The sequence below is a fragment of the Cervus elaphus genome, chromosome 33, assembly GCF_910594005.1.
Source record: "Cervus elaphus chromosome 33, mCerEla1.1, whole genome shotgun sequence".
Classification (NCBI taxonomy): domain Eukaryota; kingdom Metazoa; phylum Chordata; class Mammalia; order Artiodactyla; family Cervidae; genus Cervus; species Cervus elaphus.
The window spans coordinates 55,498,499-55,524,802 of record NC_057847.1 but is presented as its reverse complement, the minus strand read 5'-3'; the positions used below and the strand labels follow the sequence as shown (position 1 = coordinate 55,524,802).

Sequence of the window (26,304 nt, the reverse complement as noted above, 5' to 3'; positions counted from 1 at the left end):
CAGAATGGATTCCATTTTCACTTTTCGGCTAATCCATAAATCCAAACCAGAGTTTTTAAGTCACCAGGTGAAAGCATTCATTCTGATTTTGATTTCAAATTAAAGGTTCTCATTTTAATTTAATGAACTCCTTGATATCTGTGCCAGCCAGCCTTTGTTATGACTCTTTTTTGATTCAAAACTCTCCCTTGTTGAATATCTTATCTTTTTCAAAGTTCAGTCCTCTGGAAACTCCCAAGTACAGTCATGGTTCCCCAAATCCCTAGGAACAGCCCACATGAGAGGCACAGATGTTTGGTTTATTAGTGCTTATTGTCTCCTCTATACACATTTTCACATAAATACCATCAATCAATAGCTCTAGGAGAAAAAGGTAGTTTTCTTACTCAAATTATCATGTAGTGTAAGGGCTATTTAGGAAATCATCCTTCTCTGTACACTTACATTTTAAAATAATAGTTTGATAGAAGATACATTTCAAATGCTTACACCTTAACCTTAGAATTATTCATCATATGGTCTAGAGTAAAATCTTGTCTACCTTCCCAGTTTTTCTTGTTACTGTTCCTGTTTGCTGCTGAACTTCAATATGAGCATTTATAATTATCAAGTCACAACTTCCTGGACGGGATATTGTGTGTAGTTTTTCTCTTGCAGTACATATGCTGATTATTTACTTCTGGAATCATATATTATCTGTAAGAGCCTCAGAGCTAAAATAGCTTTGAGTAGCATTCAGCTTCTGCCTTAAAATTTTAAACGTTGGCTCTAGTTGCCAAGCTACTTGATTTCTAAAATATTTACCGCAGCTCCACTTGGAAGACTGTGTTGTGTCCTTTTAACTTATGAATTTATTCTCATTTTATACTGCTATATGTTTTAATAGTGAGGAATAGCTATTCCCATCAAACTCTTGCTATAAATAAGAGAAGGCTTAACATATCAATTCAAAACAACAACAACAAAAAAATAGTAGATAGCTCTGTTAGATAATTGGGGGGAAGGAAAATGTTATACAGACCACATATTGACTTTAAGTGAAAAATAAACACCATGCAAGAATCAATGCATAGTTCCTGCTTATAGTCTTCCCTGATGGCTCAGACGGTAAAGCATCTGCCTACAATGAGGGAGACATGGGTTCAATTCTTGGGTCAGGAAGATCCCCTGGAGAAAGAAATGGGAATCCACTCCAGTACTCTTGCCTGGAAAATTCCATGGAAGGAGGAGCCTGGTAGGCTAAAGTCCATGGGGTCACACGACTGAGTGACTTCGCTCCTGCTTATAACCAGAGTTGGATGAAAAGGAAAAAAAGTGAGAAGGATACATGAAAATCATAATAAATTTATGCTGAGTGAAAGGAAAGACTTTCAGGATAAAAAATCACTCTGATATGATATACTATATTTACAGAACTGATAGAGGCCCCTCTTACAGAGTATTGCTTTTTTTTTTTTTTAATCTAGTATCTGTGCAATATTTTGAACCATAGCAATTGAATGAATTTTACAAATTTTAGTGCTTCAAGACAGTGGCAAGAAACCCTCCCACCTTTCATCTGCCTCTTCTTCAATCTCACCCCACCCCAATACAATTTGACATCTCCTTAATTATGAGCTTCTTTGGGAAGTGCCAGGATCAAAACTAACTAGCCAACCAGTTGTTTTTAATCCCCCCTTTGTTTATCCTCTCTATCTAGAGATGAACACACACACACACACACACACACTCCTATAATTTTTAAAAAAATTTTCATTCACTGTCTTCAAATTTTCCCACCAGTTTTTCTTTTTAAGGTAACATTATCCAAATGTATAGCAATGTACTTCTGCAATTGTTTCCTGTGACTTTGTATTGAACCAGGAGTAACATTTAGAATACACAAAGATCTGCTTGGTGTGGTGTGGAAACTGTAGTTCCCCTAAACAATCATGAGAGCACTCATACTCCTAATACTAGTATCCAATTACTAACCTTGAAGGAATCTTGCAGGCACCTATAATTTACCCACCATCATGCTAATGCCACTTCCAAGGGCATCCTGAAGTTTGGACATGCACCCAGCTCGCATGTAGGAATGGCCACAGTCTACATGACAGGCATCCTTTGCAGGTACTGCTGAAGTAACCTGGTGGTTACTCAAGTGAGCCAAAGGCTACTTACCTATCTTAAGTATTTTATTATTTCAAGAATTATATGAACATACAAATGCATACAACCAGGCTTTCAGTTCTGTGTATAGGTACAAGTGTTCTTATATAATTACCCTTTTCACACAAAATTTGCTACTTATTGATGATCTTCATAATTTATAGGATTTTGGGGGAGTGAATAAAGAAGAAAATAATGATATCAGTCCAAAGTCAATCTGTTACAGGATAAACCAACAAAGTTATGAGGACTTGAATGCTACAAGGGATAAAATTAAGCCGTACTATTCCATATTTCACTTTAATAGATAAAAAATAATAAACTAAATTTGAAAGACAGTGAGATAGCTACCTAGAAATCTCAACACAGGCCCTATGTGTATTATTATACTGGCTAGAAAAATTCTTAGTATTGTACTATTGAAGACGGTCAAACCAAAAACTCATGATATGCCTTGTTTTATTGAAAGGAATTTTAAATATATTTTAAGCTACTACTGATTGCCCAAGAAACTTCATTTTAAGATTCCAAGCCTGAATAAATGATTTATGCAATAAAATTGCAACAGAAATAAAGGATATCAAATAATATTCTTTTACACTTAGCTTCAGTTTACATAATATTTATTGACAATTGCGTGGCTTTATTATATGTTCTTTTGTTTATTTATTCATTCAACAATTGAATACTTGAATTTATATTATGTAAAAATAGAAAAATAGTAAGACTGGAAAATTTCTAGGAGATTTATGCAACCAGAACTATGAGAGAAGAGAGGTTTGGCAAAGTATCTTCCTATGGAAGTTATCTTGTGATCAAAATCTGAACTACTCAAACAAATGGGAAGAGAAAGAATACTCTAGAGACAGAGAAAGGTTTATGCAAGAAGAGGAAAATAGGTGTAGGGCACCTGAGATAGAAAGCTGGACAGAATCAGGTCATAAAGGTCTTTAAAAACCATACCAAGGAAAATGAGTTACATTACGAATTGAATGGGGGAATCACTGAAGGGACACAGGAAGTCTTACAATGAAATGTATGATTTAGAAAGTTCATTGGAAGAAGGCAGGATGGAAGGAGTCAGAATGGTTAGAAGATTACTTCCATAGTTTGGGGATTGACTATAAAGCCAGGTGACATGGTGGCTGAAAACTGCTGTGCTTATAATGTTGTTTACCATTTATATTTGTCACTGTCTTTTATCATGAGTGAGTGAAAGTCGCTCAGTTATGTCCGAATCTGTGATACCAGTCCATCGAATTTTCCAGGCCAGAACACTGGAGTTGGGTAGCCGTTCCCTTCTCCAGGATTGACCAATGAGAGTCTGAACAATTGTGGGTAATGAATCCAAATCTGTTGAAAATATTTTATTTCTATTTTAGCATTGCATAAAGTATGCACTCAAGTGTGCAATGTATGTTTTCACATATTTATATTGTTTTACCTACTATTTTTCTTAAAATAATAAAAATATTAACTGAATGGCTATACAAAGTTTCGGAAAACTCTTAGTGTTTTCTTTAAGATGCTGCCATCTAGTGAAACTTCTGTAAAATCACTTTGTTATGATCACATTCAAGTTTGTATCTTAAGGTCGTTTACTCAAAATAATCGCATTTTAATAACTTATGTTCTCTGCCATCCATGGGGAAAGAATTGCACGTGCATTAAAATATATTGTAGGAGCTGCAAGTGATTTTTTTTTTATATTGTGCCACATATGTGACCACAGGGCCTTTAACAACATGGTATGGTGGGTGAAGTTACATAGTTTCTTCATCAGGCTATTCTTTATAAATAATTGATATAAAGGGTGCCTTTTTATTCCTTGAGTTTCCTAAGAAAAATTGTGCTATAAAGACTTGTCTATGGGAAGCCGAGGAATAAAAATTACCTCATAAAAAAATCTCTTCAATTAGAAATGCTGGTGAGAAAAAAGAGAATTTTAAATTCAGAACTTTTTTCCCCCCAAATTTAATTTCACTGACATTATGAAAATTGTGTCTTAAAATACAAACAAACTGCGCATGTTTGTGCATTCTTTTATATCTACTACACCTAAACATTAGTCTGCAAACCTGGTTTTTGTGTGTGCCCAAACGCTCAGTCATGTCCTACTCTTTGTGATTCCATGGAATGTAGCCCGCCAGGCTCCTCTGTCTGTGGTATTTTCCAGGCAAGAATACTGGAGTGGGTTGCCAGTTCCTACTCCAGGGGAACTTCCTGACCCAGGGATTGAACCCAAGTCTCTCACATATCCTGCATCGGCAGACAGATTCTTTACCACTGTGCCACCTGAAAGCCAAAACCCCTAAATCTTGACGAGATTAATTGTATTTCTTCCCTGTTGCTCCAAAAACTTATGTTAATGTGAAGTATCTGTCATGTTTTTATGACATGTTGCTCATTTTTTGTGTTTGGGAAATAAAATACCTGTAAGAACCTTTTTTCTTGTATGAGATCCTAGTTTTGGTCACATTATAATGAGTAAGTTTTCTAATTAACCGACTCTCCAGTATATTGTGTTTTCTCCATGGAAACCAATGCTATAGGGTTGGGGTCAGCAAATCTTTTCTGTAATGGCCAAAAGAGCAAATATTTCAGACTTGTCTTTCATGTGATCTCTGTTGCAATGATTCATTTGTTCTTGCAAAAGCAACCATAGACAATATCTAAACAAATGAGATTACCTGTCCTCAAATTCATTACCTGTCCTTCATTCATTAAAAAGGTCATGGTTTGCATCCCTCTATTCTGGGGAAAGTGAAGTGTAGTCGCTCAGTCATGTCCGACTCTTTGCGACCCTATGTAGCCTACTAGGCTCCTCCATCCATGAGATTTTCCAGGCAAGAGTTATACTGGAAAGGATTGCCATTTCTTTCTCCAGGGGATCTTCCTGACCCTGAGATTGAACCCAAGTCTCCCACATTGTAGGCAGACACTTTAATGTCTGAGCCACCCACCAGTGAAGTCCCTCTTCTGAGGAAGGTACCTGTAATAGCAGTTCGGAGTTATTTATTTTTAAGAGGTGTTAGAACAATCAAAAAGTAGATCCTTCTGCAATTATTAACTTCAAAAAACATCAATCAATAATGTATTTCTTCAAAGTTGCAGCAAGTCTAATGTTTTAAGAAGGTAATTATTATATGTGTTCTTAGTAAGCTAACAATAGAAGAACTCAGAGGTAAGACATGTTTGCAAAATGAACACCCTCATTTAATGACTTTTTAAAAAAATTCATGTTCATGTGCAAAGTTGTCTTAATGTGGAATGAATCACTATATTATCTAGCTAAATGTTTTTACATTTTGATCTACAGAGGAAAGTGGTTTTGATGGTAAGCAATTAAATTAGGAAATTACTACTTGAGTACAGTTTGGATAATATAAATTTACTGCTCCATGCTTTCCTTCTGGGAATTTAGTGTAAAGAGTCTTACATTCTAAAACACTGAGTTCTACCAGGCAGACATACAAAATACTTGAAACCATACAAATAAATAATTGAGACAGAATAGAGTCAGTAAGATATTGTTCAGGTCTCAAGTCAATGTACAGGAAGAACACAGCATAGATTCAAGAATAGCATTGCTTTTATGGGCTTCCTGAGAAACCTGTGTGCTGGTCAAGAAGCAACAGTTAGAACTGGACATGGAACAACAGACTGGTTCTAAATCGGGAAAGGAGTACATCAAGGCTGTATACTGTCACCCTGATTATTTAACTTACATGCAGAATACATCATGCAAAATGGCAAGCTAGATGAAGCACAAGCTGGAATCAAGATTGCCAGGAGAAATATCAATAACCTCAGATTCGCAGATGACACCACCCTTATGACAGAAAGCGAAGAACTAAAGAGCCTCTTGATGAAAGTGAAAGAGGAGAGTGAAAAAGTTGGCTTAAAATTCAACATTCAGAAAACTAAGATCATGGCATCTGGTCCAATCACTTCATGGCAAATAGATAGGGAAATAATGGAAACAGTTGGAGACTTTATTTTCTTGGGCTCCAATATTCCTGCAGATGGTGACTGCAGCCATTAAATTAAAGACATACCGATGACTAACAAACACATGAAAAGATGCTCAACATCACTCATTATCAGAGAAATGCAAATCAAAACCACAATGAGGTACCATCACATGCCAGTCAGAATGGTTGCTATCCATAAGTCTACAAGCAATAAATGCTGGAGAGGGTGTGGAGAAAAGGGAACCCTCTTACACTGTTGGTGGAAATGCAAACTAGTACAGCCGCTATGGAGAACAGTGTGGAGATTCCTTAAAAAACTGGAAACAGAACTGCCATATGACCCAGCAATCCCACTCCTGGGCATACACACCGAGGAAACCAGATCTGAAAGAGACACATGTACCCCAATGTTCATCGCAGCACTGTTTATAATAGCCAGGACATGGAAGCAACCTAGATGCCCATCAGCAGACGAATGGATAAGGAAGCTGTGGTACATATACACCATGGAATATTACTCAGCCATTAAAAAGAATTCATTTGAATCAGTTCTAATGAGATGGATGAAACTGGAGCCCCTTATACAGAGTGAAGTAAGCCAGAAAGATAAAGACCAATACAGTATACTAACGCATATATATGGAATTTAGAAAGATGGTAACGATAACCATATATGCAAAACAGAAAAAGAGACACAGATGTATAGAGCAGACTTTTGGACTCTATGGGAGAAGGCGAGGGTGGGATGTTCTGAGAGAACAGCATTGAAACATGTATACTATCAAGTGTGAAACAGATCACCAGCCCAGGTTGGATGCATGAGACAAGTGCTCAGGCCTGGTGCACTGGGAAGACCCAGAGGGATGGGATGGGGAGGGAGGTGGGAGGGGGGATCGGGATGAGGAACACATGTAAATCCATGGCTGATTCATGTCAATGTATGGCAAAAACCACTACAATATTGTAAAGTAATTAGCCTCCAACTAATAAAAATAAATGAAAAAAAAAAAAAGACATGAAATGCAAAAAAAAAAAAAAGCAATTAATAGATGCTTGCTCCTTGGAAGAAATGCTATGACCAACCTAGACATCATATTAAAAAGCAGAGACATTACTTTGCCAACAAAAGTCCGTCTAGTTAAAGCTATGTTTTTTCCAGTAGTCATGCATGGATGTGAGAGTTGGACTAGAAAGGAAGCTGAGCACCAAAGAATTGATGCTTTTGAACTGTGGTGTTGGAGAAGACTCTAGAAAGTCCCTTGGACTGCAAGGAGATCCAACCATTTAATCCTAAAGGAATCCAGTCCTGAATATTCACTGGAAGTACTGATGCTAAATCTGAAACTCTAATACTCGGGCAACCTGATGCAAACAACTGACTCATTGGAAAAGACCCTGTTGCTATGAAAGATTGAAGGCGGGAGGAGAAGGGTACGACAGTGGATGAGATGGTTGGATGGTATCACCGACTTGATGGACATGAGTTTGAGTAAACTCCAGGAGTTGGTGATGGACAGGGAAGCCTGGTGTGCTACAGTCCACGGGGTCACAGAGTCGGACACAACTAAGTAACTGAACTGACCTGAAATTGCCTCAGCTGTGTCTGACTCTTTGAAACTCTAAGGACTGTGTGCAACCCAGGCTCCTCTGTCCATGGGATTCTCCAAGCAAGAACACTGGAGTGGGTTCTCATTTCCTATTCCAGGGGATCTTCCTGACCCAAGGATCGAACCCAAGTCTCCTACATTTCCAGCATTGGCAGGTGGGTTCTTTACCACTAGTGCCACCTGGTCAACTTTATGTTAACTGAACTAGGCAGGACTTGGTTGCAGGGATGCTTCTAGTTTAAGCTGAGGTCACTACCTTGCCCTAGCTATTGCAAATAGTGCTGCAATGAACATTGGGGTACATGTGTCTTTTTCAATTATGGGAAACTTTTACATTCTTAAAAATCATTGAACTCCTCAAAGAGGTTTTAATATTGTTTATGTATACCTATATTTAGTGTATCTGTAATAAAAACAACTTTAAAATATATTATTTATTTAGGACAAAAACACAAACCCATTACATACTGACATAAATATTACATTGTTGGGGGCAAAATTGGAGTTTCTAAAAGAAACAAAAAGAATGTTTTATATTTGGCATATATTTTATACAGAAATATAAATCTTTGCTATTTGATTTAACAAAGGCAGCTGGTTTTATATATCTTCTGCATTTAATCTCTTGATTTTTTTACTTTGTGAAATATAAGAATAAAATTGGACCTTCTACAGATATATATTCAGAAAAAGTACAAGTAATATAATAGCTTTTTCAGTTAACTGTGAATATTCTTTGATCCTATACCAGAATTTGACAAGGAAAACTTCCTGGGACTTGTGGTATGAAATGTGAAACCAAATTAGTGATCTTTCTATGCATTGCTACATTAAATCTATTGGCTGATTTTTCATTTTGAATAGATCTTTTATCCATGCATAATATGTAACAATATGTCTTGATATTTGGAAAATATCAATTCATTAAGTTATGTATATTTTCCAATTATTTCATATTTCATTATATGTTCTTTTTAAAATTATATGTTACTTCTAAACTCACCATAAATATCTTTAAATACTGGAAAATGATCATATTTATGGAAATGGACACAATTTTTCCAAAACTCCAGTTTCTCATGGTAACTATTTTTCCCTTTGGCAACAAATCCTGCAAGTTATTTTCCTCAAATTGATAAACTCACTTCATTTTCCAAAATATGTCTCAAATGCCTAAGTATGATTTACTATCATTTGTCTATAAGCTGCTCTTTCATGCAAAAATGGCTTTCTATGAAGTTAAAGTGGGTAAGTTAGCTTGCAACTCACATAATTGCATAAGTGCATTATTTTGAGACAAACATCCTACTTCAGGATGTTGCTAAATGTTTTATGAATAATTCCCATATTAAACCTTAAAAGAATAAAATTAAGGTATTGACATTTTATACAAATGTATTATTTTTATACTTGTACCAAGGAGATATATAACTCAAATTAACCTTTTCATGCTGTAACCAAATGCACACAATAACAGTACAAGTTTTGACTACCTTGACTTGTGCAAAGATGCCAGCATCAACCCATCATTGCTTCTGCATTATCAGTGCAAAAGTCAACACAGTGAAGAAGGCAAAGAATGTCTTCTTCCTGGTATGAAAACTGTTTTGACCTGAAAGGGGCTTGAGAATGCCCAAGATTTTATGATTCACATTTTGTCAGTCATTGCACCAAAAGATGAACTGCATTTATGGTACAGCATTTTGTCAACAATTTTCCTAAATATACTTGTATTTGTTATTTTGGATCATTAAGCAAATTCAAAATGTTATTATGTTCTTCCCCAGGGTTGTTTTGTTGGCTTTGATCTAGCACATGCAGTTGGAAATGTTGAACTTCACTTACATGACTGGGGAGTTGATTTTGCCTGCTGGTGCTCCTACAAGGTATCAACAGACTGGTTAACATATTTATATCCTTTTAGTCCACAATAACATTAATCTAAATGTAAAAATGGATCAGTGACCAGTTTTAGGTATTTGAATTACTTTCCTCATTTCCTTCATTACTGTATTTTGTGACTTTAGTTAATTGTAGAATCACTTAATGAATAGTATAGGTTATTAAGTTTTGGTATTTCCATCCTTTATAGAGTATTTATTCCTTTAATTCTCTAATTTCTATGAAAAAATCAAGAAGTTCTGGACAAAACCTCCATACTTAGAACTTAATTCAAATTTAATCTAGTTTTTGTTAATATGTTGAGAAATTTCTACATAAGTTAAAGATAATTCTTATGGAATCAACTTTATATTGACATATGAAGACAAGTTTATGGACAGGGAGCATAGAAATAGAAGTGATTTTAAGCATTTTAAAAATATAATCTTTCATTATTATTTAAATATTTTGTGGCAAAATCATTGACATGAATGATCTTTGAAATCAAATAACTGGCAGTAGAACTGAGCTGTTATCTACCAGTTCAGGCAAAAACTAGCCAAAATAGTAATAACTATTTATTCCCAATTAATAATGCTGCATTTCATTGCTTTTCTTTGAACAAAGTAACCCCAAATTCCATTTTATAATAAAAGTTAAAATAATCACACATTTTGATCTTATCAAAGCTGGTTTCATAACAAAAAAGTAAAATTATTATTTTTAACATATATATTTAGGCAAACCTACACAGTTTAATTTACTCTCAATCCAGTATTTAAATACAGGAGCAGGAGGTCTTGCTGGTGCCTTTGTCCATGAAAAACATGCCTATACAATTAAACCTGCGTGAGTACTATCTTCAGATTTTCTTTGGTGGTGGATAAATGAATTTGAATTAATTAGTGTGCTAAACTTACATGTGTTCTTTAAGATGCTATCCAATAAGAATCTGGGTTGATTATAACTATTTTATTACTCTGTGAACAATGATATGCTTTATCGGAAATAAATGATTTCCAAAGAGTTCACTTAGTTGAACAAGAAATTTAATCATAAAAGGGAAGCTTCAATGCTAAAAACGAGTCCCTGTAATCACGTAGAGCAAATGGTTTAATGCAAAGAGACTACTTAACTTTTTTTCAAAAATTAGACTTTAGAAAAGTCTGGGTTTCTCACATTGATGAATAAATCAAAGGCAACCAGAGCTGTGCCTAATAGAGCTTAAAAGTGGTATGTGATTATTAAGATTACATCTACCTTTAAAGCTGGAAACTTATAATATGGTCTTGTAAGGAATATCTTCTGTCCTAAAAGATTTTATAATCCATGAAAACTGAAGAAGCTGAACACTGAACAACAGACTGACTACATAAAAAGAAATATTCTTCAATTTTTATATAGCACTCTTCATTTTTTAGAGCAAGTATAAATGCAAATGTGATATACCAACAAATTTAACATTTTTATTTGACTGGGGAACTGTTAAGTGTTTCTATTATTTTTATCTAGTATGGAGAAAAAAATAATATTCTGTAAAAAAAAAAATCCTTTCAAAATTGTATCAGAATGTGTGTGATGAGGAGACTGTCTAGACTCCTAATAGGTAATATAATAATGTTTGATTAATTTTCTGAATCTTCTCAGTCACTGGCTGAATGGTATAATCTTTATGAGAATTGAAAGCAAATTAGTAACAAAGCTTGGAGCCCCTCATGTTTTTGAGATTCTCTGAATATAAATCATACAAATTTAAGATGATTTTCTATAGCTCATTTAATTATATCTAAATTTCTTCAAGATTTTAAAGTTTTAAAATTCAATAGAACATTTTTAGACAGATATTTGTTAGGCACTCATTTACCTTGAATATATTAGATTTCTCCCCTTGTTCCAAATTCTGCAAAGAATATCTTAGCTATGGGCTTCCCTATTGGCTCAGCAGTAAAGAGTCCACCTGCCAAGCAGGAGATGCAGTTTCAATCCCTGGGTCGAGAAGATCCCCTGGAGAAGGAAATGGCAACTCACTCCAGTTTTCTCGCCTGGGAAATCTCATGGACAGAGGAGCTTGGAAGGGTACAGTCCATGAGGCAGCTCATGAGTAGCTACTCATGGCTACTACTATAACAACTAAACAACAAAATTAGATTTCTCCCCTTGTCCCAAATTATCTGAAAAGAATGTAAAAAGTATATTATAGGACTACCATGTATGTTTTAAAAGGTCTGTTTTTTTCCTTTATAAAAAACCCCATTGATAACATTTTACCTAGCCTAAGTGTTTTCCACATAGATGGTATGTAAGATATTGCTTGCGTTTGTGTGAAGACTCACCACCCTGAGCATTTCCAACTCTCCACTTATTTAAACTGCACTAGAGGAATCGGCAAAGGGAAGCAGGGGTATGGTAAGTAATGTACACAAATTCTACAGAATGCAAGCATTAGCAGTTAAACTCTGATTTTACAGCCTCTCTATTGCACTTCAGAGTTCTTTCACCATTATTTGCCCTTCATGGATGAGGAACAGGAGAGGGCAGAAGGGTTGTAGTGTGCCTGCACGTGCCTCATCTTGTACAATCCCAACATCCTCTAGACCCAGTGAGTGAAGTCGCTCAGTCGTGTCCAACTCTTTGTGACCCCATGGACTACAGCCTACCAGGCTACTCTGTCCATGGGAATCTCCAGGAAAGAATACTAGATTGGTTGCCATTTCCTTCTCCAGGAAGTAAGTTTTAAGTTTGTGCTCCCAGGAGAAAGACCATGCAGACAGAGCAGATTTACATTCCAACCTGATCACTCACCTGCTGGTCCTGAAGAATGTTCTTGATTTCTCAGACATCTCTTGATGTCTCTTGATAAAGAGAACATAAGTATCTACCTCATAGAAAGACATCGTGAGATTAAAATGGGATAATGAATGTAAAACAGCACAGCCACTGAAGCATGATAGGTGAGCCATACATGTAGGGTAAGTATCTTTTTGCCTTACTGTGAAGTTGCATGTTAACTTGTAGAATTTTGACAAGTAGAGATCATTTCCCCTCAAGCAGGAAACATACCCTTAAAGGTTATGGTTTGTGACCTTTGCGATATTAAAGAATTTTGTACCTATGGCCAAGCTCAGACTGACCCTGTAAGCCTCTATTCCTGAAATTCTCTCTTATACTGGCCTCACCGTCTTACTGGCTCATCTGCTAATTATGAGTTGATTGAGATCTTTATATGTGTTCACTTTATATTTGTACAAGAGCCTTGTTCACTTTATATTTGTATATTTGTATGCTTGTACAATCTTCTACTTGTACAGTTTGAAAATCACATGCTATTAACTTCTGTTGCATTTTAAGTATCTAGTTTGGAGATCAACAAGACTCAAATCAGTCTGACACACGTAGTTCTTCTTACAGGAAACCCTGGTTGCTGTTTCTTTGTTTATCAGTTGTTAAAGCTTCTTTTTATGTGATATTAGAGGGACTAGTTCCACTGGTACCAACTTCTGCCCTAAGTGCAATGTAACTACTATTGTTAACTTTATGAAGTAAACTTAGTGCTTAAAAAAAGGGTGACATCTAGTGGCAAAACATGTTATTTCAAATAAATAGTACACATAACTTTCCTGGTCCATTCATTCTTTATCCCTGCTTAAAGTATAGGTTTTTTTTTTTTCCTATCATTTGACCATATATTTATAGTGCAATAATCATGTAACCAAAGCCTTTGATAAAGAGGTAGGACAGGATGGAGGTGGAAGTTAACATCAGGTGCATATTAGGTACAATGTTAAACAAAATGCATAAATGTTTATCAAAGTTGAGAAGAAGGGTACTATGGGAGTGAATCCTGGAACTTGTAGCCCTGAATTCTGAAAGTTTAATATTAAGTGTAAATTTAAAAATATCCTTTATATGATGTTCCCATTAGCAACTGGCAAATTACATCTGTACCAAGAAATTTCACCATTTTTTGTTTGTTTATTTAAATAAGCATTTTGGCCATTGTTCAAAATTGGTGACCTAAGACTTCTTCCAAGAAACCTTTGCCAATAAAAATAATGAGTAGAGGGCAGTGTCAATCTATTGTATTAAGCATTATAATTCAAATTGTTAATCTCAAATATAATTTGACCTTTTCCTAGTTTATCATCACATTTTTCTCATTCCAGTATCATATTCTAAACCTTATCTGTAGCTAAGAATTATACTTAATAAGGACTGGTTCTGAGTAAATGTCATCTTGTGTTTTTTGTTTTTCATGTTTGACAATTTTAGTGTATACAGTTAATAATTATTGCTCTGCACTATGAAGGAAATACTTTTAGCTGTAAGAATTCAAACATTAGAAATATATCACCTTTTAAAAAAATCCTTCAATTCATTTGAATCAGTCCTAATGAGATGGATGAAACTGGAGCCCATTATACAGAGTGAAGTAAGCCAGAAAGATAAAGAACATTACAGCATACTAACACATATATATGGAATTTAGAAAGATGGTAATGATAACCCTATATGCAAAACAGAAAAAGAGACACAGAAATACAGAACAGACTTTTGAACTCTGTGGGAGAATGTGAGGGTGGGATGTTTCAAAAGAACAGCATGTATACTATCTATGGTGAAACAGATCACCAGCCCAGGTGGGATGCATGAGACAAGTGCTCGGGCCTGGTGCACTGGGAAGACCCAGAGGAGTCGGGTGAAGAGGGAGGTGGGAGGGGGGATCGGGATGGGGAATAAGTGTAAATCTATGGCTGATTCATATCAATGTATGACAAAACCCACTGAAATGTTGTGAAGTAATTAGCCTCCAACTAATAAAAAAATTAAAAAAAAAAAAATAAATAAAATAAAAAAAAATAAAAAAATCCTTCAAGTGAAAGCATTAATTGCTCAGTCATATCCAACTCTTTGTGACCCCATGGACTGTAGCCTGCCAGACTCCTCTGTCCATGGGGTTTTCCAGGCAAGAAAATATTACTGGAGTGGGAGCCATTCCCTTCTCCAGGGGAATCTTCCTGACCCAGGGATTGAAACCAAGTCTCCTGTATTGCAGGTCCTTAAAAGTCTTGCATTTTTCTTTTAACTTTAAAAGTGTTGACCTAAAAATAAATAAATAAATAAAAATAAAAGTGTTGACCTTTCTGAAAAACTTTAGATCAATACTTAACTTTTTGATTTTAGAAGATTCAAACGTATGTGAGGCCTGTAAAACGATTCTTTTGTAAAAGCCCACAGACTGCAGTTCAAGACACCACCCATCACTTCTTGGTTTTTTTAGAGACTCTAGCAAGAAACAGGCGGAGAAGGCAATGGCACCCCACTCCAGTACCCTTGCCTGGAAAATCCCATGGACGGAGGAGCCTGGTGGGCTACAGTCCCTGGGGTCGCTAAGAGTCGGACACGACTGAGGGACTTCACTTTCATTTCTCACTTTCATGCATTGGAGAAGGAAGTGGCAACCCACTCCAGTGTTCTTGCCTGGAGAGCCCAGGGACGGGGGAGCCTGGTGGGCTGCCGTCTGTGGGGTCGCACAGAGTCGGACACGACTGAAGGGACTTAGCAGCAGCAGCAGCAGCAAGAAACAGGAGTGAGTTATTAAGATTCTTTCTGTGGCTGACTTTTTTTTTACTCTATCCAGTGAAATCATAGAGACTAGAAAATTGCTGTTCCTCACTTTCCATGCAGGCATAAAGAATCTTTCAAATGCTCTCATATATTAGATCTCCTGAAATTCTTGCTTCACCTAGTATTTTTTTTTTTTTAAGTTTTCTGAGTGGTCAAGAATGGAGCCTACTGATAATTTTTTGAAAATGCTAGAATTTCAAATAATGCCAACATATTTCCATAAACAGTTAGAGGTATTTGATTGAAGGCTTTAAGTAGAGATGACATTTTTAAGCCTTTATTAAGAGCTTGAGTCATCTCCTTTATTGTAATAAGTAATTTGCAGGTTAAAAAGAACCAGTAGAAGAGGCTGGCTGACATCAGTGCATGGGAAAGGCAAATTTTAGAACTCAGAAGTATAGACTATTACTACTATTATTATTATTTGGGAACTTAAAAAATAGACACATAAAACAACATAAGAAAGTTTAAGAAAGGATAAAAATAAGCATCAAGAAAATTTATAAAAATGGCTTAAAAATTATAAGCATGTTTCACGCTTGACCCAACAGAACAATTGTTATATAGAGAGATCATTTACTTGTTCTGGGGTGTGATGATGATATATCTGATTACACTTCCTTCTCTAAGCAATGCTGGAGAAAACCACAAACCCAAACTCATCTATAATTTAAAGCCTGTTTTGGTTTCTGTGGTTCTTTCTGACTTACTACTTATCACATCTTTTTCTAGTACCTGTATAAGGTCTTGGTATTAAAGACTGGGAGAATGAGGGAGTGTCAGTGGTGGTAGTAAGGTGGGTGAATTCACAAGACTCCAGATACTTGCAAATGGGATAGGCCAATATCAATATATTTCTCAGTGCAAGTTTTCACAGAATCCTTAGTTAAACTATGACTCAGACCTCCCAGGGCATTTATTCTACACATTTAGCTTGTTTCTGGAGTTGGATGTTCAGTATGAATTAACGTGGATGGCATCTTAGCCACAACTTCCTGCCCTATCAGACAGCCGTATTAAATGAACTTGGCCAGCCCTTTGTCCTTAATGTTACCTCCCACAACCTCATGTTACCTCCCACAGCCCTAATCTTCCAGTGAATCATTTCCCCTTGCTTCTGCTCCAATGCATTTGATTGCTTTTCTGTATTTGATAAAGTTTACTCTCTCATTTTTTCATTGATTCTCTCAATGCCTCAACCCTTGGTCCTTTTAACTCAGGTGTATCTCATCCACTGTAATGATGTCAACAACAGACATTTGCAGAAGATACTAACTGTATTTCTAGCTTTATCACTTGCTTACTCTCTATCCCTTACTTTTATCTGATTGCAAATTGCAAGAGCTTCTCATTATCAAAGTATTATTCTAGTCCGGAAAGATACATGACAATGTAGGAAAGTAAAAACTGTGAACTACTCACTTATAAAATTAACCTTTACCAAACACTCTTTCTCAATTAGTATTAACATTTATCTCTATGCATTATTATAAAAAATATTTTGGTCTCTTGCTGATTATAGAATGTTATAACACAGTAAAAATTGTATGCAAATGAATTGTAAAGTAAAATTTTTCAAGAGATTCAGCATTTCATGATGCAAGTTATACTGAAGAACTGCTGAATCTCAAATCATGAACAATGAGAATACGTTACAGTCAAAAGCATTAACAAATGAAGTAGAGGAAATTAGGCGTGGTACTTCAAAATCAAATGACTGGAATATGAGGGATTAAGAGGAACTGATGAATGCTTCCAAACTTTTGTGAAAATGATCATCTTTATGCTCATGCTAAAAAGTTAAACATAACACAAAAAGATTCTAGCTTGCTACCATGACATTTGTCAAGTACACCAAAAAAAAATCAACATTTGATTTACTACTCATTTTTTTTTAATATTTGCATGTTATGATTTTAATGTAAGTTTTATCAAATTATAAATTAAATTTGTTATACAATTTAAAGTTTTATTTTTCAAAAGCATCCCAATCAAAACTTTTATTTTTTCCTTCATTATTTACTACAAAAGTATGGTTACTGGTTTAAAATAGATCTATTTTAAAAGACCTTTCCCAGTATTTCATGCGTGCTCAATTGCTCAGTCATGCCTAACTCTGCGACCCCATGGACTCTAGCCCACCAGGATCCTTTGTCCATGGAATTATCTCAGCAAGCATACTGGAGTGGGTTGGCATTTCCTCCTCTGGGGGATCTTCCCCACCCAGGGATCAAACCCAAGGCTCCTGCAGCTCCTGCATTAGCAGGCGGATTCTTTAAAATGAGTCGCTTAGTCCTGTCCGACTCTTCATGACCCATGGACTATATAGTCCATGGAATTCCCCAGGCCAGAATACTGGAGTAGGTGACCTTTCCCTTCTCCAGGGGATCTTCCCAAATCAGGGATCAAACCCAGGTCTCCCACATTGCAGGCATATTCTTTACCAGCTGAGTCACAAAGGAAGCCTAGCAAATAATGAGGACTTCTAATATATCCATATATCTTTCCAGTCTTAGGAATTAAGCATGATGAAGCTTCCATTTTATCCTACTCCAACACAAATATCCTTTCTAAGGTGCTCACTGCTTTATCAAGTAAAGAGAATGTTTCTCAGTCATTTGAGGAGGCATAAGCAAATATAACCAACATTTATTTTCGTATAGGAAACTTTCATAGATAGAAATAAATATAGGACGCTGCTTTTTTTTTTTTTAATCATACAACCCATTGGAGATGTTTCAATGGTTGAATAAACAATTTAAATGATAGGTAATATAGGGTTAGAATATGTGCCACAAGGCAATTCCTAAATAACTGCTGGGTGGATTCTCATGTATCACCATAGGAACAGTGAGGGGATAGATAACTCAGAGCTTCTTTGGACAAGCTTGAAGAAGTCTGTGGTGAAATTTACAGATACTGTTCCTCTGCAAAATGGAATGCTATGTTAACTAAGTGCATAAATTTAATCTGTTACTTTGAAAGCTGAAATTGTTGCCTATGAGAGAGATTTCATAAATTTCGATTAGTTTCATAAATTTAAGGAAGTATAATGAATTACTTAAATGGCTTTTCTTTAAAGGATATGTCAAGTGATCTTTTTATACACTTGATAGAATTCTTATGGAATCTGAGTTATTGACTTAACATTTAAAAGTCTGCCTGTATCATAATCTTGCTCTTTATCTCTTTTCTACAGTATTTTAGAAATTATAAACGGTAATAAAAGCAGGTTTGCTTCATATTCTCACTTAGTTCCAGAGCCATGCTTGTGAGTGGCTTATACCTATGAGAAATCCTAGTCTCCAAATCCTCATTGTAAAGGATCCAAAGGAAGACAATATGATTGGAGAAAACTCACCTATGGAGTCATGACACATAAATCATTCCTATCTTCATTCAGAAACCATTTTAGATCAACAATTCTAAAAGGATCCCTCACCTTCACAGCTTGACTTTTTATTACGCAAATCATCCAGATAATTGTTGAGTGTGGTGAATTTAAGCTGTGATCATAAAAATAATGTTTATGCACTGAGGCATGATCACATTCAAGAATAATTTCAATAAATAATCTGATTTTCTCAACTCAAGAGATAAAGGAATCCTGACTCTTAAAAGAAAACAGGAAGAGTAATTATCAGTATAAAACTACATTAAAGTCAATGTTGTTTGCAAATCACTATTCTCAGTTAATGATGACATAATCACTAATATGAGAAAGTTGAAGTCCTTTGAAACCTCCAAATTTATTTTCTCTTCGAAAATTGCAGTCTAGTGTCCCTGAAGATTTATCAGGTCAGTGAATCCTTTAGACACAAAATGTAAACTTGTCAAAGAGCTTCAGCTCTTGTTTTAATTACTTCAAGTTTTGTCCCTAAAATGACCTTCAGAATACAAAAAGTTTCTTTTTAAATATAAAATATGAAGAGCTATTACTAAACTTCATTTGTTCTTGTTGAGAGAACACATGTATCCATCTGACTCTATAGGAGGTGCAGTGATACAAGTTGTGTGGGGCAGCATGGGAAACTACTCATTGCACAAGAGCCCCTGGGTCCTGCTGCCTCCAGCACTGAGCTGGGCTGACTTCACAGGCCACGAGAAAGCTTGTAATGCACGACTCAAAACAAAGGTCTGAATTCCTATCAGCCAGTTTCTCTTTGGTCACTTGTTTTTAACTCCACCCCAGAGGATAGAATTTGATTGAGTAGAAATTATCCTTTTTTCTGGTGTTGAGGTTTGTCTTCATCATGATAAGTTCATGTAAAGATAGATTGCCTTTATTCTCTTCTAAATCTCTGTCCCAATCAGATTTGGTCAAAGTCTCAGAAGATTTGGCATTAGTATGGAAACCTAGACAGAAAATGACCATTTGAATCTTTTTTTTTCCCCTAAGGGTGCCTGTGATCTTTGTGAGAATTCATTTTAGTATGTCCAGTGTGATTGCTTGAAAAATTGACTATAACATAATTCTAAATGTTAAAGTACAGGGACATTGTCCTTCTGATCTTCCTTTATTATCATAATCCACAATGCCTGAGAATATATATATATATCTTTATTTTGTTGTTGAATACATGGCTCTTTCTTTATTCTCAGCATAATAGACAAACCATCTTCTAGCATATGAAAGCATTTCTACTGTTCAAGTTACTCTGAAGTGAATATGATTTGCAAAATACTGTCAAATTAAATATGCATTTCCATATGCTTCTACAAAGACTAAATATATCCATGAAAACCAGCTATAGACAACTTTAAAAATCCTTCGTGAGTATTTTAATCAACATTGTAAATAGTTCTTTCTAAAGTCCTAAATTCAGAAATCTTGATATGTTTTATGATTTTAGCATCAATATCACCAGAGGATTATAAACCAATATTTTAAAATAATAATAGATTTCAAGAAATGATAAGCAGAAAATTTTTGTTAATGAAGCTTTCACACCAAGAAAATATTGATTTAGCTCAAGTAAAGACAACATACTATTCTGAATCTTCAGGAAACAGTTTTCAGTAACCAAAATTTATAATATCAGGAATTTTTATAACTATGCTTATCATACTGTTAGCTCACTGGACATATTTTAACAAGCCTTCTTTTGAATAAGATTTGAAGATGTAATTGAATATGTATCAGAACCAAGTAAAGCACTCTCTCATAACGATATTTCCATATGACTGGGCAAATGAGTGGATGAAAAGGAATTGAATCCCTGTAACTCCTCAAACTCCTTTCCAAAACAGCATTAAATCAGTTGACTTAGAACAGAGCAGAGCAATTGTGAATACTTTTTTTTTTAACAAATTAAGAATTGATAAAGACCTTCTTTACTAACAGTGAGTTGGTAATATTTTACCTGTCTAATGTTATGGCCATATTGAGCCTTGAAATAGTCATGCTTGGAAACTCATTGCTGACAAGGAATGAATGCACAGTTCACCAGCTGAAACATCGCATTTTGTCAAGATTTTCATCATCATTAGCACCTTTGAATCTGTTCTATCACTTAGCCATAAGCTTACTTTTCCTTCAAATATGGTCTTTACTAACTGCTTAGATTTAGATTTTCCCTGCTCCTTCTCTTATTTTTAGTTGAGCTTCTGATTTTGCTTTTTGTCATTTGTTATAGTTTATATCTACTGCTTTCCCTGATCCTTATTCCTATGCAGTAGCTCCACCTTTCCTATTCTAATAACAGCTTGAACTTTAGCAATTGTGTTCCTCTTTCCCAAGCCTTTCTTCTCCTTCTGCATGGTAGCTTAGCAATATTAATATTTCACTGTGAGAGATGACCTAAAAGTTTACTGGGATACTTATATACTGTGCAATCGTGCTCATGTCATACCCAACTGATCTTACTTCCCTGAAGGCAGAGTTGCTCAAACCCACCCTTGTTTGCATTTGGCATCCTACTGGATTACTTGCTTAGAAAAGACTGTCAGTGGAGGCTAGAAGAAACACCTTGGCTGATTACAGAGGGATAGAGCTTGGAATAACTAAAAAGAAAGATGGAAAAAACAAAGTATATAATTGTACATGAAAAGAAGTTAATATTGTCACTGAACATTATGGAAAAATTTTTACTTAAAATCCTTTCAGACATGGCTGAATTATGTCCCTGTGCCACATTTACATTCATTAAGGAAACATTTATTGAACATCTACTATAGTCCAGGCATTTTTAAAAAATCTTTTGGATATATGGATAAATAAAGCAAAGAATCCTTCCTCTTGTAGAGCTTACATTCCATTAAGGACAGCTGGATTATGTTCAGAGCAAATTGCATGATACATTTGAAATTGATAAGTCCTATGGATAATTGGAAAAACAGGACAGAAAAAGGGGTATAAGAATACTCTGGAAAACTTGGCCATGCACAGTATTCAAAAGGCATTCAGGAAGGCTCATCATTGGGAAATATAATATGGATGAAGAGATGAAGGAGGTGAAGAGTGGGCCAAACAATTATTTAGTGAAAAGGGTTCCAGGCAGTGGAAGTATTTTATCAAAAGCTCAAAGACAGGAGTGTGTTGAGAAAGCCAGCATGGCTGGAACAGATTAAGCAAGTTGCATATTAGTGAGACAAAATGGTCCAGGAAATGCAGATCCTTATAAGGCAATGTAAAGACTTGGGATCCATTCCTATTTTGCCTGAAAAGTGGCATGATACAGCAAATTTAAAATGATCATTCTGGTGATTTGCTTGGGAATGGGTGGTAAGAGGGTAATGGTGGACTTTGGGAAACCTGCTGGGAAACCATCGAGGAAAGAAGACAAGAGTGACAACAATTTAAAGCAGGGGAGCAGCAGAGGAGGTGATGAGACGTTGTAGACTTCTAGGGCTTCCCTGATGTCTCAGACAGTAAAGAATTCACCTGCAATGCTGGAGACCTGGGTTCGATTCCTGGGTTGGGAAGATCCCCTGGAGGAAAGCATGGAAACCCAGTCCAGTATTCTTGCCTGGACAATCCCCATGGACAGAGGAGCCTGGCGTGCTACAGTGCATGGGGTCACAAAGAGTTAGGCACGACTGAGCAAATGAACTGACTGAATGAACTGGGAGGACATAGAGAAAAGTTTGGCTAGAGGGACAGGAATGAGGGGAGAATTAAAGACTGATGTCGGTTCAAATGATGCTGTTACTCAAATGGCATACCGTTGTTTCATTAATCAACTACAAACATATTTCTTGAGCATCTACTAGGCAATGCAGTATGAAAACACCGGGAATTCAGAAATATCTTCTTGGAATTTATCATTCAGTGTGACAGGGAAAAGAGAGAGAGAAGTTGGAGAACCTTTTGCTGAGGAGGTGATACATGAACTGACTGGAGAAATCCTAACTTTTAGTCAGACTGAAACTGAAAGGGAACAGTGGGGTGTCCTAGGCAGGATCATCGAGGTCCTTGTGTTTCAAGTTAGAAGTTTTGATTTTTATCCTAAAAAGAAAGGGGCTCAAGTCTCAACACCTTTCCAGGTCTTGGTTTGATTATGGGAAAAATAAATAGTTACACCTGGACATCTCTAAGATTCGCTTGCAGTTTTTAAACTCTGATTCTCCAGTAATAAATATGAAGCTTTGAAAAAAGCAAACTGCTGATAAGGATAACTCAGAAACTAAAACCAGTTTAATGGAAATCTATGCATCATCAAGCATATTGATGAGTCTGATGACCCTCTTCCCTTCCGATTTTTTTTGATAATATGTGGATACAGTAAAGCCCAGTAAGCTGAGACAAATTTGTAACAAACTTTACTGTAATCTTCTCATCTTTGCCTTTTCTCAAGTATGAAAAAGTACCCTGTTCCCATTTCTTAAAGTTCAGCTGCCAAAAAATTTTATTATGGAAATTAAGACTATATAAAAGCGAAGTGAATGAATAAATTTCTCATTATGTCCTGAATGAATAAATTTCTCATTATGTCCTGAATAAAACAACCTTTGAGGAACTTTGATTCTGTGAAACCTGATTATTTGATGAGGGTTTTAAGTACTACACTTTCACTTGAGGTTAGCTTATAGAGGTGAAGAAAGAAACCGCAACCCACTACAGTATTCTTGCCTGGAGAATTCCACAGACTTGAGGAGCCTGGTGGGCTATAGTCCATGGGTTACAAAGAGTCAGATATGACTGAGTGACTAACACACACACACTAGCTTATAGAGGACATTAGGATATGACAGACATTCAAATTTATCTGCAATTGCTATTACAGATTTTGTTTAAAAATAAACAATTATGCTGTACCCCAAATGTTCTATTTTTTGTAATGCTGTAACAGTTTTGTTGATTCAACACATTTTTTGAAGTCATGTAAGCAGTAAGACAATTGTATTTAGTTCTAACTTGAGACCTCAAGAGACAAAGAGAGAAAGAAAAATAAGAGAAGAGGGGTGGGAGGGTAGGAGGGAAGAAAATGAAGAAGAGGGAAGAGAAGATGAAAAGGAAAAGGGGAAAAAGAAGAAACTTGCTCCCAATCAAGTTTACATTTCTAAGCACAGACTTAAATTATTAAATGTATGGTAATAAACTGCCAAATAAAAGACATTATGAAAGCAGTTTTTATGCAAATATACTTTCTTAGAAAAGACTGTGATCTAATTTCTTTATATGTTGGATTGTGTTCCAATGATTAATTGCATTTTTAACAGAAGCCAGGAAAACTGGGATAAGTTGTTTTGTTTAGTTTTGGTGAGTTATGGGGTGAGGAGAGGTAAGGAGCTTGCAGAATAATTTAAATTAATTCAGCGCATGAAATATTTAGGGACTCATACTGGAGATTCTGCCATTAAAGGCTTGCTAAGGAGATCAAGGAGCATTTGGATATTTCATTTTATAACTCTTAGCATCCAAAACCATATTCAGTGGATCCCTGGTGGATTCCTCTTACTGAATCTGAATATCACGTCTCAAAGATGCCTTTATTATAAGTGCTGCTTTCCATTTGATAATACTTATTTGAAAATCCTTTTAGGAAATTTATGATGTTCAAAGAACAAAAAGCCTATTAAAATCTTTACTTTTATTATTTATTGGATCTCTTCCAACAACTTCTCTCAAAATTCTGCTAATATCTTCATTCCAAGTAAATTAACTCCCTGTTTGATTTTTAATTTTTGATGGCAAGAGATTAAAATTTCTACCCAAGTATGATGAGATAGCATCTTAATTGTTATTATTCATATTCAGCTCATAGATATGATGTATGAGCCTGTTGTGATAATAGCTACTTATAAGCTAATTTAATGGTTTTTAATTTTACTTCATTAGCTTTAGAATATTTGCTTATTAGAATTCATGCTAAAGTTTCATTTATATTACATTTCTTTTGCATTTTGATTTACCTTTCCTGTGTTCCAAGTGGTGAGGGTCTTAAAATGAATTTAACTTTCCCCAAGGTTTTTTGAAATGCATTTTGAGTTTGAATAAGTATTCTTTGAAATAATCATTTCTTTATTGACTTTAAACAGCCCCCATTTCATCTGTCGAGGCTTCAAGGTGTAATATATGATTGATATGCTTATTCAGATTCACTGTATTATATCCATCAGTCAGTCAGTCAGTTCAGTCACTCAGTCATGTCCAACTCTTTGTGAACCCATCATTAGATCCATAGGTTCACACATTTTGAAGAAGAGGAAATGACTACAGAGATTACCAAAGATCAGAAGGAATAATTTTTTTTTTTTTTTGCAGGAGAAACATTGTATATAAATAGAACGTGGCTGTCATCTAGCCCAGTGTTTTGCTAGGTCAGAACCCCAAGTGTAGTATTTAAGTAATTGAAGGAATGTTGCTTTTTTTTTTTAAGAATCTCTGATGAATTAAAAAAAAAAAAAAAAACCTGTCTCAGGTGATTTTGCATATGTTTATGAATATACTTGGTCATGATGGTCCATATCTACATTTGGGCTTCAAGGACCAATAATTGTTTTATCTTCAACTGTTTATACAGTCTCAGAACCTCAGTTTTCTCATTTGTATAATGAGGATGATAACACTATCTACATCATATGATTCTTTGAAGAGTAAGTGATTGTTTAGAACTATGTCTGACTCATAATGAAATCTCAATTAACATTTGTTTTTGTTGCTCTCAGAATTAACAAAACAACTTTTGACAACCTAAATCAGGAAGAACCCATATATTCCTAAGTCAAGCTCTTTTGGAGTATTTTTACAAGATCTTTGCTTAAGGTTTGAGGACAGTCAATCACTTGTTTTTACATTGTTCATTTTTATTATTTGGAAAATAATATGGGGAAAAGACTTTATCTCTCAAACATATTATCTTAATAAAATATGTTTTCCTTTTCTTATTTAAATTAACAATGATTTTCAAAATTTTAATCTAGTTATGGTAAAAGTTATATGAGTATGCGCTCTTATATTAAAAATATATCATTGATGGTGTTTATCATGAAAATATTCAGAATATTCAGAAATTAAAGAAGAGATCCTAAGATTTTTTACTTCACAAGGAATTAAGTGTAAAAAGAAACTTTAATAAGACAAAGTGTCATTCTCTTTGTTGTAATACCCCATTTAAGTTATTACTTTTTATCATGTAAAAGTATAGAGCAATTAAATTTAGAAAGCTTCAATTATTTTCATTGAAATAACATTTAGAATTTCATTAAGATTATAGATACGACAAACGATTACAAGAATATGACAATTATTAATATTTTATATTAGAATAAATATTCAATGAAGAAAAGCATCATATGAAAAATCAGTAACAGAGACAATTAACCACTACTGACTTCAGGACTCTGAAGCACACACAACATGGAATATCTCCTCCATCCTATTTTTTCATAATTGTAAGAGTGTCTGTATTATGGTTTGTTGAATTCTTCTGATGAATATTTTCTTCAAGTTATTGCTTTGGTAACAGAATTCAATGATGTTACTGTCACATCTAGATATTAGACTTTCCTGCCATACATTTGATCCTCCGGCTCTGAAGCACTCTGACCCAGAGTGATAATTATTAGGGAATTATGGTATAAAAAGCCTCTATAAAGAGTCATTGTTTTTTTTCTTCTGTTGC

General features: G+C 35.2%; 1 protein-coding gene across 2 annotated transcripts in view; it reads left to right on the top strand.

The window, feature by feature from the left end:
* The window catches only part of KYNU (kynureninase), a 113,061-nt gene that overhangs the window by 65,022 nt on the left and 21,735 nt on the right, over positions 1 to 26,304 (top strand). For both annotated transcript variants that reach the window (XM_043894678.1, XM_043894677.1), the window contains 2 exons: positions 9,520 to 9,618; positions 10,389 to 10,462. In XM_043894678.1, coding sequence (XP_043750613.1) covers positions 9,520 to 9,618; positions 10,389 to 10,462 — 173 coding nt within the window. The remainder of the gene's footprint in view (positions 1 to 9,519; positions 9,619 to 10,388; positions 10,463 to 26,304) is intronic.